This window comes from Amblyomma maculatum, chromosome 1 (genome assembly GCF_055883805.1).
Source record: "Amblyomma maculatum isolate TAMU_Amacu chromosome 1, ASM5588380v1, whole genome shotgun sequence".
Classification (NCBI taxonomy): Eukaryota; Metazoa; Arthropoda; class Arachnida; order Ixodida; family Ixodidae; genus Amblyomma; species Amblyomma maculatum.
Window position 1 is genome coordinate 79,598,200 of NC_139344.1, and position 13,909 is coordinate 79,612,108.

At 41.3% G+C, this 13,909-nt stretch overlaps 1 protein-coding gene across 4 annotated transcripts in view; it reads right to left on the minus strand.

The window, feature by feature from the left end:
* Positions 1-242: 242 nt before the first annotated feature.
* Positions 243-13,909, minus strand: part of shi (dynamin-1 shibire) — a 67,747-nt gene continuing 54,080 nt past the window's right edge. For all 4 annotated transcript variants that reach the window (XM_084588420.1, XM_084588419.1, XM_084588418.1 and 1 more), the window contains one exon: positions 243-2,578. In XM_084588420.1, the coding sequence (XP_084444546.1) occupies positions 2,506-2,578 (73 nt within the window). In that variant the 3' untranslated portion in view covers positions 243-2,505. The remainder of the gene's footprint in view (positions 2,579-13,909) is intronic.

Genomic DNA, 13,909 nt, shown 5'->3' on the forward strand with positions numbered 1-13,909 from the left:
TGAAGAACTGGCTGCACAGAAGCACATGCATGTGACCTCAAACATCCCAGCTACATCCTAATGATTTTAACCATGCAACTACTGGAAGATTTAGAATAGGAAGCACTCTTCACAATTTTTTGCTTCATGCAGAGCTGGAAAGTACTTATGACTAAAAAACTGTTTGCTTTACTTCTTGGCAGAGATGCTCCTTTTGAGTGAAAGATTGTCATGCATTGGGGAAAAAAATGACACTCCAGAAGTGCAGACTCCAAAACAATGCATTCCTCCATACTTCACACCGAAGTACACCAAGTAAAAGCATGCATGCTAGGCTGTATTCTTTAGTTAGCTGTGCACCACTGTATGCAGACCAGCTTTAAGAATTGTTCTGCATCAACACCTAGCTCAATAATATCAAAATAAAGAACAGTGCATTTAATGCATGTGCCGCAATCCTCATTAAAGCATTAAAGAAATACAGCATTCCAAAATTGGATTCCAAATCTGAATTCAAATTTTCAATCTTTTTTTTGTTTGTTTGTTTGTTTGCTTGGTTAATGATGTTTAACATCCGAAAATGACTTGGGCTATGAAAGGCTCCGTAGTGGACTCACAAAATTTCGGCCTCATGGTATTCTGTAACAAGCACTGGCATTGCCCAGTGCAAGGGTACCTTGCTTTTCACCCCCACTAAAAAATAGCCACCGTGGCTAGGACTTCATCCTGAATCTTTGGGTTCAAGTATCCTAACCACTGAGGCACCACAGTGGGCTCAAATTTTTAGTAACAGTATTTGGCTGGGTAATCTAATGCAAATTCATGTCTCCAGAGAGAAGCTCAAGCAAACCCTCTTATAAGAAATGGCATATGGATGAACTCAACAGAATGCGATACCAAAGCGACCACAAAGCAACTGCTTTGGTTGTCATAACCACAGTTCAGAGCAAAAAGCTCAACCAGGTTAGATATTCACAATTAAGTTCATTTCAATACAATTTTAAGTTCAAAAACAGCATGCTCTCTCATACACAGGCCTAAGGAGGGTCAGTGGTGGTCAGTGATAAAAAGCATTCGACAGGATGCTAATGTTCGCCAACATCGATACTTTAATTTACAACTTCAAACACACATTGCTGCGCATGTGTACATTACTGGCGTGAGGATCCCTCCCGCAATCTGTTGTCATATCATACATTCTTACAGCGTGCACTTTCTTTCGCAAGCATAATGTGTGCGCCCGGCTGTACTGAATCACTCATGCTGCAGACGATTACTCGATAGTTTTAGCATCAGCACATGAAACGATGAGGGACTTAGCTCTGCTAAACACTACTCAAGCCTACAAAGGGCACATAGACTACAACCACATCCTAGGTGCCCCTGAAAGCGAATAATTCACACTTTACAAGGTCTTTAAAAAATTGGCAAGCTAGATTCTCAGCTTACGGTGTTCTCCAGAAAAAAAAAAAAAAAAAAGTGCTTTTTTTTTAATTCTTGGTTGAAGCAGATATGCAAGCTAAAATGGGGGTGGGACAAAGCAAAAGCAAGTTTACAGCAAATGAATACATCCATTTAAACTCTGCCCAACTGGTACAAAACAAAAATAGGTGCAACAAAAAAATATAAATACCCTTCAACCAGACTTCGGGCCAGAAGCTCATTCAGGAACAGTTTAATATTAAATTCCAGTAGCTCAAAAATAAAATACAAGCATGAACAAAACTTTCTACCATCGGTGCTGTGTACTAACACCAAGTGGGAAACCTGAATGCCTTAACTACCAGATATGCTTGGATATCAGATTTTGAAAAGCAAAAGGCATTTACTCTACCTACATCAAGCCCCTATTGCCCCGCAAGAAAAAAAAATTCAACAGCAATATGAGACAGTACACTTCGGGCACACATACAGGGAATCTTACAACTTTGTGATGCAATACTCACTCGGAGCCTTCCCCTAAGAATGCCTCACCAAATAAATACCTTTTCCACAATCACCAGGGGCAGCGTGAAAAGCTTGGCTAACTGCCTCAAGGAGAACCAGTGAAACGAGGGCACCAAGGACCATGTCAAAATGAAGCAGCAGTCTGCCAACCAGTGACAGTGCACAAGGGCACTCTGGCTTTGTGTGCTGGCAAGCAGACTGTGCAAACACAGAATAAAATACGAGTGGCACACAGAAAGAGAAAGTTCACAGTGGCCAAGAAATTAGTCACAAAAAAATTACGTTACAAAACTTACACAATCCAAACAAACGAGTGAGGCAGAGTTGGGACTAGCAGGGCACAGGATTTTCGCCTAATCTCGGGTGCTGTGGACGCACGAGGATCACAGGCGACTGGCTGCCCTTTGTGCCACGCTGCTGCTTGGAATGCTCTTTCGGTGCTTCACACAGTTCCACCAACCCTACTTCCATGGCCTTTGGACCTCGCCCCAAATTCACTGGGACCTTTACTTTCACATTGCTCTACTTTTATCAGTCTCTCAGGCTGGCAGTCCTCCACGGAGCACGGGGATGAAAAACTCAGTAGGGCCACTGTGAAGATGAAACCTGCGGCCGGTCGGGGATTCTGGGAGGGACTGAAGGAACGGGGCGCCTGTTTCACAAAAGAAACAATAATGGTAAAATGAGCAAAAACAATAAGTGCATTACATAAAATAGAAATAAAAAGTCCTAGCACTGCACTGTATAATACCAAAGCCCCTAGACAGATGGGAGTAGCGAATGCATAATACCGTTAATTTTCCTCTCCATGCCACCACATGGGCAACAGGAAAAAAGACCAATTTATACAATAATTACAAATAAAATTTTTTAATGTTTCATGCAACATGATTCAAGAAACTATTTTACACAAGTCACAGTAAAAATAAAAACAAGCTCTTTTCGGTATCTTCAAAGTAAGAACTGTTTCATGAACAAATTTGATATGCAAGAGACAGCTGTGAAATTGAATTAAACAATATTTGTTTACCCTGATGGACACATAATGCAGAAAAAACTGTCCAAAAGAAAAAGACCCAAGTCCTGTGTTCCTTAGCTATGCAAAAATACCTCGCCAAGTCATGGTAACACCCCCATCGATTATTTTCAACAAGAGTACAGAACTTTTCACCAGTAAGACATGCAGAAACAGTGGTTCGCAGGGTACAGTGATTAAAGAGCTAATAAAACCAACAGTCACAATGTGTAAGCCAGTTTATGCACCAAGAGGTCCAAGTGTACCATAACAACCAGATGGCTAGGCTAATAGGCTTCATGGTTGGTTTACCACTGCAAAACAAAAGTGATCACGTAGCTGAAGCCCCAAATACCAATTTTGACTATAGTAATTAAAATTAAGATAAAAAGTTGTTCAAAAAAGGTAGTTACAAATAGCTAAAAGATTACTTTTCTCAAATTTCAATAAGGACTGCATAACAAATAGCTCAGCTGGCTAAAAACCCCAGCAATATACCTAGAAGCGCAATGGGAGAATTTCAGTTAACTATAACTCAGTTTCGTCCACTACGTGTTGCATGCTTTCTTTACTAGCATGCACTAGACCAAAAGCTTTTTTTTTCACCAGCTTCTCCTTGCTCTTGTAATGCTCCACTAACATCGAATGAATCAAATACGTGCTTGCTATCTGCTGTTCACACAATTAAGTTCTAGACACAACACTGCAGAACAGCCTAGGTTTTTCTTTAATAGTGTGGCAATAAGTGTGGCAGATGCAGTTAGCAATAATCACACACTAATTACAGTACTTTCACTCAGATCCATTCATCAGGAGCCAATAATGTCAGAAGAACAACACCACCATCCAGGATAAACCTATACTATAACTACGATGGCTTCACATGTAAAAGACTGCCATACAGTCAAAACTGCTTTTCTAGCTATTGAAGCAATTTAAAACTTATTAGTCACAAACAAGATAAAGTAACAGAAGATGCAGTGCTGTCAAATCTGTTCCTTTTTTTCTAGATACTGAAAAGTCTATAGCAAACATCAAGTGACATGATCAAGTATAGTAAAAGAACATTTCAAACTCAACGTTCAGAGGTATCTCACTATGCTAGGCAGTTTCATAAGTATTGTGAACATAAACAAATTGATGTTTTCATTACCACTGTCACAAATAGATACCGTATAGAACTCTAGCACTGTTATATGTCACACATTACAATCTGTTTACGGATATACATGCAATTTTTCACAGCTGATGAGCATAGGTCGCAAGACAAATTATGATTTGCATTGAAGAGCGAAACCTGGCTACTTGCAACTACAAGCAGGCACACAAAAAGGTTGATCCCACAATGTACGTAGGGGTTGCACAAATAGCAATGCAGCCAGAAGGTCCAGTTTCCTCTCATTCATCACAGGCAGATTAGCCTGTCCTACAGCACAACTCCAACAGACACAGGCCAGAAAAAGAAGAACGATGGTTGCCAGCAAGCATGCACTTCCAACTTCTCACCAACAGCAAAACTCAAACTCAACTTGAGGGCAACTTCATAACAACGACAATGCAGTGTTTCTGTTTCTGGACAGTGATGGATGATTGTCTGCCTGAAACGCAACTTGCCAAGCAATGCTCCTTCACCAAATGAATGGCCGCCCAACAAAGTGAGTGATATATCTTGCGAGCCTTCACTGAATAGTACTGAACAGACTTTTTCTTGAAGAAAAATACGCAGCATCTATGGCCTTTGTCTGAACAAAAGAGGATATTTATTCATAACATGATTCAAGAGAAGGACAGACAAGGAAATGAACACTGATGAAATGTTGACACTCTGCAGCAAAATGCAGATCAAACAAATGACACTAGAAATGAACCATAAATGCCGGCAGCTTTGAGTAATAGCCCTTTGTGCATCGGCAAAAAAATAGGTAGTAAAAGTATTTATGAATTCACAGCCTTGAACAGTGCAACAGAGACTGTAAGGCAAAGTGATAATGAGAGCTAAGATATTGATGAATTGATGAATTAAAATCCAAATGTAATTTTGCAACAATCTCTAGCATGCCTGCCATGCCTGCTGCATCACTGCTGCCTATAAACCTCAGGCAAAGACATGCAGATAAAACAAGACCAAAATTAAAGGAAATAATCTTGGCCCAGAGTCAGTAGAAACAGACTGCCTAGTGAAGAACCGGCTGCCGATACATCCGCAGAAGGAGCATAGCATTTGACGTGAGCGGTAACCTGCTAGTGGCAGCTCATGCTTCTTCAACGACAAACTTCCAAACAAGAAACAATGCCGCAGAAACAACAAGGCTTCTAGAGCAGGAAGCTTTGCACTTCAAGCACTGAAGCAGTAGTGGCTGAATGCCACCCCAGCAGTTTTGGCTCTGAGAACGAGGCACTAATGAACTCATTCCATGTACTCCAACCCTTGCATACTTTGGTGTACCTCCAAAGCAGCGCCTCTGAGTATGTATTATGCATGACAAACGTTACAGCGATTTTATTAAATATGAATATGCAGCTAATATTTTGCTCGCCACTTAAGGTGCCTATGTATTAGCTGTTTCAACACGAACCCCTTGAAACATGCATAGATCCATTAGCAGGGAAATTACTTCATGCAAGGGGAACAGCAGAATGAGTGTTAAAAGCTATCATCTGGTTTCTCAGCCATTTATGAATAAAACTCGCGTGAAGCTAAGCACAGCTTGCATAAAGCAACTGACTAGACAAGCAAACATGCAGAACAACTGTTTAATCTATGTTAAATAATGTGGTTTGAATTACTGCTAAATCAAATGCTTTCCTTCACAACCACAATATTTTCCCATGTCAGTGCCCAAGAGCCTAACAACATGACTGCAGATAGGGTGGCTGTACGTGGAAGACAGCTAGTTTTCTCCAGAGCGCAAAAGCAGGGGTGCTTGCAAATATGACCAGCAACAATCGAGTGAAAGCAGTGCACCTAAACTGTCAAACAACAACAACGCGAGAGGAGAGTTAATAGAATCATAAACATGAGTACATAACAAAAAAGTTGAATGAATGCCAATACTCCATCTTTCATGAACCTGCAAGTCTGAGTGCTAGCCAATGCCATTCAGCACTAAACACGAGAAGGCAACAGCTGTGCAAAGTAGAGAGACACATGTTCAAATTTTGTGTTCCCTAACATAATCAATAGCGAGACTTATTACAAGGCTGAATTGATGAATTAAAATCCAAATGTAATTTTGCAACAATCTCTAGCATCATGTGAAAAATAAAAAAATAAAAACTCTTCAGAGGAGCTGCAGGTAGATCATGCAGAAATAAAATAAAAATAATGAGTGTTGGTCCTTTAAAATGCAATGACAGATACATAGACCAAATACTGAGCTACCAACTCAGGTTTTGCCAAGCACATTTCAGACTGTACAATGATGTGCTGAACACACAAAGAATTTGCTTACTGAAAATGTGTGCCTACCTGGAAACACAAGACATGCTGTAAAGTACATAAAAAAAATGCTCTGCTTGACTGCTTGGATGCTGCAGCTCTTGCCACAGAACCATTAAGAACCAAAAGGATTAATATGAAATGAACAGGCAACTACAAGTGAACTGCAGTGCAAGCAAAACTACAAAGCAGTTAAAATGTACCCAGCCACTTCAAGACATATAAAGACAAACTACAACTCTCTCTCAAAGCTTCCAGATCATGATCAATATTCATTCTCTTGTGTGATTATCCCTTTGAGCCTTGCAATCAATACAAATTTATCCAAGGCTGTCAATTTCAGGGAACTATAAAGCCTGCCGTCTAATGTGAACAGCAGTCACCTAGTGGTCTCAATGTTGTTCAAGTGAAGACTGTCAATCACACACAGGCTAGTTAGGAATTTAAGTGATACAGAGAAATTCTTTAATAACAGGAGCTCAGAAGCACCTCCAAGCAATTTTTTAAAAAGTAACTATGTCAAGAATACATTACAACTAAATGCACCAGTGACCACGCTTTCCATTCCAAGTACAATGGCTACGCAAAAATTTGCAGCTGGGCTGGTATTGTCAAAACAAGACAAAGTGGGAAGCTCCTGCACAGCAGACTCATTCCTAAAAAAAAATGATGACCATGACAATTGCTCAAACCCCCAAAAAACAGCGAAATCACAAAGGCCAAAGTTTATGTAAATAAAATGGTCTTTCTCATGGCTCTTAAGAAATACTACTGCTTGCCATGTAGACACCACTGAAGTGGCACAAAGAAGAGAAACTAAACGCGGTGTGCACAGTATAACACAAAAACAAAGAAAAATCTGCCATCTGAACCTGCTGTTGCCACTAGTCTGCCCCAAGCACCAGCGCAAAACCATTAGCAAGTTCACATGGTTTGCCCAGACACACAGCAAAAATGATCACCATTCCAAGAGCATAACCCATTGCTTCAAGGCAGACCCAGCACATTCAGGCAGCTTAAGACAGGTTTTAAAACTTACAAAGCATCACAATGACCCTCCCTTCCTCCCTCCCCACAAGTTCTGCAGCTTCACACACACCTACAACTGCAATCACAACTAGCGACACAAGCGCTACCACAGGAAAGCTGTACCCGCTCTGCCTTGGGGTGACTACCACATTACATGCAGTTTTGAAGGTGAGGATGGGTTAGAGGAAGGAGTTCTCTCGTGCATTATGCATTTGTCTGCAGCACTCAGTCGCAAATAATTTATCATCACCAGTGGATCAAGAGGTCACGCATGCAATGTTTAAAAACATTTTGATGCAGACCTTCAATAACCAGGTCTGAAGAAAAAGTACTGTGGAATGAATTAATTTACATCTACTCCCAGTCTACTTGGCTGTGAAAAAAAAAATTAAGTGCAACAGTGGCTTGCAGTTCATTACATAACTAATTCTCAAGCCTGCTCCACACCAAGAGCCAAAACCTTGCACTGGACACACAGCACTAGCTCAAACAGGAAACATGTCTGAAAACCTGGCCTTCGCTATAACTCAATGAAATTACCGAGACAAGGTGTATAATCTGCAAAAATTCCGCAACTAGTGTAGAAATGTACTCTACAAGGCAGAATTCCCCTGAACATCTTGTGGGTGTTGAAAAAAAAAAAGCATAATACAAAAACACACTTCGAAAATTGTTTTGCAAGTATTGCACACGAGAATTATTTAGCTCTGGTATCCATATGCATAATGAGAACACCACATTATATGTTTTCCAAGAAAACAATAAACTTCTAATGCCACACAACACAGAAGATGAAAGTCAACAGGTAAAAAAAAAATTAGAAAAGAACTTTCATAAAAACCAGAGGTATATTTTGCAGTGCAACTCTTATGCACCTGAGGAGACAACTTAGTGAAGTTGCCACCAATGAATTTTTACTGATCATTAAAACACTACTAGGAAAAATTCTTAAATGTCTGCTAAGCAGGGCTGAGCTGTTGCAGAATACCTTCACCAAGTACTAGCATGAAGGATGTACAGAAAGCAATGCCCCTCTTTTTTCTTGAACACCGTTCAAAAGTTTATGCAATTCACAAATATTACAACCACATATATTCAGGACACATTTTACTTTTCAACACAATCTAGGTCAGTATGTATTGCTCTGCACCACTGGTGAACAACGGCGTGCATGCCTCCTTTATGTTAGCGTTGAATGTGATAGCGTTAAAGGTTCTGTTCAGTGGAAAACCAAGCATCGGCATAGCTTGAGAATCTTAACTGGTCGAAAGAGGGTCACGACATAGCCATGAGGTTAGATGTAGTGTGGGCACTTAAAAGAAAGTTACCTCATCAAGTTCTGAAACCTAACCTCTGACCCTTTGGTCACAAGTCAGAGATGCTACCCCTATGCCATGGTGGAGAGTGTGACTGGATTAATAAGTACGAAGTTAAGGCAACAAGCGATGACGTCTGCATTAGGGTGTGCCAGAGGACTCCCAAGTGACTGCACGCACCATTTACCATTATCGCGGCATACTCTTAAGGTGAACTTAAGTGTCCCATAGTGGCCAAGTCAGTGCCAAGTCAGGACTGTAAGGAGGATAGGGCATTACTGCCCAGAGAAATTTGGCAACCATTTTTGTTTTCAAGCTGGCGTAAGCATTATCACCTGTGTTACTGCCAAGAAAAAAAAAAAAGAAAGAAGCTGGTACAAAGTAGGCATGCGCTTGCTCACTGGGCAAGCAAAGCCATACATGTTGACTGAGATAAGTTTGAAAAGTAATATAGGTCCAGGAGATATGATAGTGCAATATTTGTGAATTTCATGAATTTTGAAGAAACTGTTTGAGAAAAAATGACCACTACTTTTGGACACCTCTCGTACAAATCCCCATCATCACTACCACCTTCTGATCACATCCATATAAGAGCAAAGGCCTCTCCTATATTCCCCCAATACTATGCCTGTGCTGGTCCTGTGCTAGCTGCATACACATAACCACGTTTCCCAACCTCAGATGCCCACCCAACTGTCTGCCGCGCCATTACTACACTTGCCTTCCTTTGGCATCAGTCCGTTACCCTTTGCGACCATCCCTTATTCCTTCGCGTTACATGACCCGCCCATGTCCACCTCTTGATTTCATTTACTTACATTAAGATTATAAGCAAACGCCTGCCAATCTTGAGCTACTAAGCTCTAGAAGGTTTCTGAAAGCTCTAAAAGTTGTGCATGTCATATGAGCCTTGAATATGTTAAAGAGACGCAAACTTCAAAGGCGTACCCTGTGTCTCAGCACACTGACATGTCATGCTTGCAATGGCCCTAGCAACATTACCAATTATTTAGCAAAAAATTTCCCATTAAGTGAATATTGTGTCGCAAGATGCTTGTATACACCAGGCTAACAATAACGGAACTGCTTTTAATACGAGCGGAGACAAAAAAGGAAGATGGGCATGAAAAGGGAAAGAATGGCAAGTCCCATATATAACTTGAGGAAAATGCAAACTGCCATAGATAAAAGAAACATGACACCAAAGGAATGAAACTGATGCAGGCTTAAGAAGCAAATGAAGTACTCGTGAAGCCACAACTCAGACTTAAAACTTGCTTCTCCCCTTCCCCACTCCTCAAAACAAATGCAAGCTTAATGTTAACGTCTGCAGTTCCAGTAAAAATTTTTGCCATGGCGTGATTAAATCTGTTCTTTATGTATTTCAGGTAATAAACCTTCACTTTCATCCTATAATAAAATACTATTCCCAACGAATAATAGTTCAAAACTCGCCAAAGTAATGAAGTTTACGTACGCAGCTCCAGGACCACCCAAATATGTCTACTGCAAGCAAGGCCTATCGTAAGGCCTATCCTATGTTTGCATGCAATTTGGGAACTTGTCACAAGAAATTTTAATCCCCATAAAAAGTCACACTACCTACTGAATTATAAATTAACTTGGATGAAAACAATAGACAAATGACCAGAAAAATCTGTGCTATCTCAAACTGGCACCCACAAAAAACATCTGTATACAGGGTTCTTAACATTTCTTAGAAGAATACCACCTGGAATGTTCACCAGAAACGAACACATTGATGTACAAACGTTTCGCGATGTACCATAGCAAGTCTCATTCATGAGTGAATTCAGTTGGGTGTAAGTGTCCCTGCAGCCTATCCTAACATGTGCTTATATTTGTGCACATGCATGTCCTTTTTAGCGTTCGGGGGTTTGTTTGTTTTTTTTTCACCTCTTGTTGCAGCTCCATATAAATGTGCCCTTTTGGCACCAGTTATCAGTACAGACAAAAAGTTGAAAGACTTTGCCCGCTAACATGCCATTAACAGTTACTTGCAAGAGTCTTTTTCATGTAGTTGGCATTTTCCTCAAGCTGAAAACAAGCTTTTCTTCACAAAGGCAATGCATGTGCATGGCAAAGCCACCTAATGATAAAACACATGACTGTACCCTTTACCACGTAGCACTTAAACAATGAATAACCAAATATGAACTCAACCCCTTGACAAAGTATGCAAATGTAGTGTCAAGCTTTGCATCCATCAGTGAAACAGCGAAGGCTTAGACGCATACGTAAACTACCTACAAGTAAGCGCAGTAAAATATTGCACTGAATGAACTTCCAGGTATACAGTGTTATTGATGAATCGGCCATCCAAGCGCACAGGTCAGTGTGTTGCAGTTGATGCATCTTTGGACTTAACTTTACCACAATTTTACCCTGTAAAGCTGTTCAGCTTCCTATGCAGGGCATGAGAACTGCTAGCTTGCATATATCTCGCACAGAAAAAATCTACCATACACAACTCTAAACATCACGTAAAGTCCTTCAAAATTAAATGCCTGCTCCAGTAAAGGTGCTTCACAACTGTAGAAGGCACTCGGAAAAAGTTACACAAAAAAGCTCGACGGAAACCTTTTCTACACAGAAAGTGAAACACTATCACTAGAAGCACAGCCCAGCTTCGCAGAACATTGTATTGATAAGTAAATCAACTCAAATTTACTATGCCACCAGAAAGATACAGTCTGCTGAAATGCAATATTTTATGGCGCATAAATAAAAATTTTCAGCTCTTCACGAGACAACAAATGAAAACCTGAACAAATACTGCAAACCTGATGCCCAAGTAGAACTGATTACACGAACAAATCCACTGGGATTTAAGTTTCCACGCAGATGTCACAGGGATACAAGCTCTGTCAAAATATGAGTAAAGGAACCATGATTCACTCAAAAGCTTTCCTTCATAATGCACAAGAGCTTCTCAGTTACCAATTCTGTCTCAAAAAGCCTTGAAAGGCAGCAGCACAGTAGAAAAGAACAGCCCCACCATTTTGTCAGCCTGTACACCCATTGACATATCTGAAAACCACTTCTAACTGCACGAGGGAGTGGCAAGGACACAGAGAATGTGACATGCCACTGACATGCAACAAAGGCCTAATTAAGGACATGGTTATGCATAGCCAATTCGTACGCCATTTTCACTGAAGCCTAACAGAAGTATGATTGCTACAACCAGCTGCAAGGTACACAACTTATTTCTTTTGCTAGCTGTGCAAACTGGTGCCCAGGTGCACAGTGGTGTAGTAGAGTGCCCTTTCTAAAGGGCACTACTGATACTGCCTCAAGTTTAGCCTACTCCACAGCCAGTTTTTAGCCAATCTCACCTAACATATATTAGCGTATAAGGTATTTGTAAGTGCAAGAAGGGCATATAAGTTTCTTTATCCCTAGACTCTTGAACTGCTATGTCCAGACGTGCAGTGTACACCGATCCCTACCAATGCACCCTCAACACTTTCCTTCTAGGTCGTCCTGCCAACTGAGATACCGAAAATTGAATGAGGCTAAGCGTTTTTTCAGCCTTGTGGCTTCACAAACAAGCACTGCATGCGAGAGAAGAGGGTGTCAAGAGGATGAGGAGGAGGAAGGGTGGGCATGGTGGCTGCTGGCCACCCTTGAACACAGGGAGCAGCAGGTGCAGCAGCCGGGGCAGCGCCCCACTGTAGCCAGGTTGCCATGGCCCAAGGTGCGGGAAGAAGTGCTGCAGAGCGGGCAGCCCAGGACGAAGCAGTTGGAGCCACAGAAGCGAACGGCTCCCGCTGCACCCTGCCCGCTGGGGCTCTTCACTTGCTCATGGGCATGCCGAATGCGTCCAGCATCGTGTCCACGGCCCCCTGAGCGACGCGCGGCGGCACGCTCGGCAATGAGCCACGCCTGCCACCGTGCGTGCCACAGATTCATGAAGGTGCGACGAACGATTGGAGGGGGGAGGGGGTAAAATTAAGCAACAAGGAAACCCCACAGAAGCCAACAAAGGAGGCATGGAAAAGAAAGTGAGACAGGAATAGGTAGGTTAAAGCAAGAGCCAAATTGATACAGCATCACCCAGGTGAGAACAAAATAAGCCAAATTCATGTGGTGAGGTGGACAGGAAGGAAGTAGAGGGCGAGGAAGAAAAGGAGCAGAAAGAACAGTTAGAGTTGCAGAGGGCAATAACCAATAAGAAACATGTCACTGTAATAAGAAACTAAACTTTTCCCATGGTCAAGAAACATGGCCCTTTAGCCTTCCTTGAAAATAATGCCATAGGTTATTCAGCTCTTTTAGTTCTTGTTACCTACGGAAGCATGTGGGTTAAAAGTCAATTCATGACCAATAAAAAAAGCATCCTATCTGAATGGCATCTGCAACCAATTAATTGATTGCCTAACCCTTCAAGCACTTGAACATAAAGTCGCATTCCATCTTTACCAGCAGAGTATAAAAAAAAAACCCGAGTTTACACAAGCGCTGATGCATCACAAAGAAACTGCTTGCAAAAGTACTTTCCAAAGTGCACTTGTGGTGCTCAACAGGAACTGATTGCACTGTGAATACACATGGATAGGAAGTCAGTTTCCAAACAACAGGTTACAAAGTATTACAATGCGTTCCATTTAATTTCATACAAATTGAGTAGGGATTGCTTAGAAAAGGGCTTCTCAAAATAGGTTCTGCAGAAAACCAGAGCTGCTTTTGTGGGTTCAGTGAGCACCCACACTAGTATGCTCTTCTTTCCCCCCATTTCTTCCCCTGTCCCACTTCTTGTGGGTGTATGTGCACCAGACAGTGTTTTATTTTGTTAATTTGTTTTTTAGAGCGTTTTAGCTCTTATACTAGCCCGTTGATCAGTTTCACGCTGTGTCTGCCGCATCACCGAGTTAGCTATACCAATCCGAGGCAAGGCAAAAAAAATAAAAAAAAAAAAGAAAAGTTTGCGTGTCTCACTGGGCATTTTTTCAGTTGTTTTGATGATTGCACTGGCAAGCCCACCTGCACCAAAACTCCAATATATAATTAAAAAAAAAAAAAAAAAAGGTTTACATCGCACTGCCACCAGTGCAGGGAGTGGCAGATAGCCAATGAAAGTTGGGCGAGCATAGCGATAGTGAATGTAGTTTTCTGCATTTTCGTCTTGGAGTAAGCATGAGTAAGATATGGGCAGTA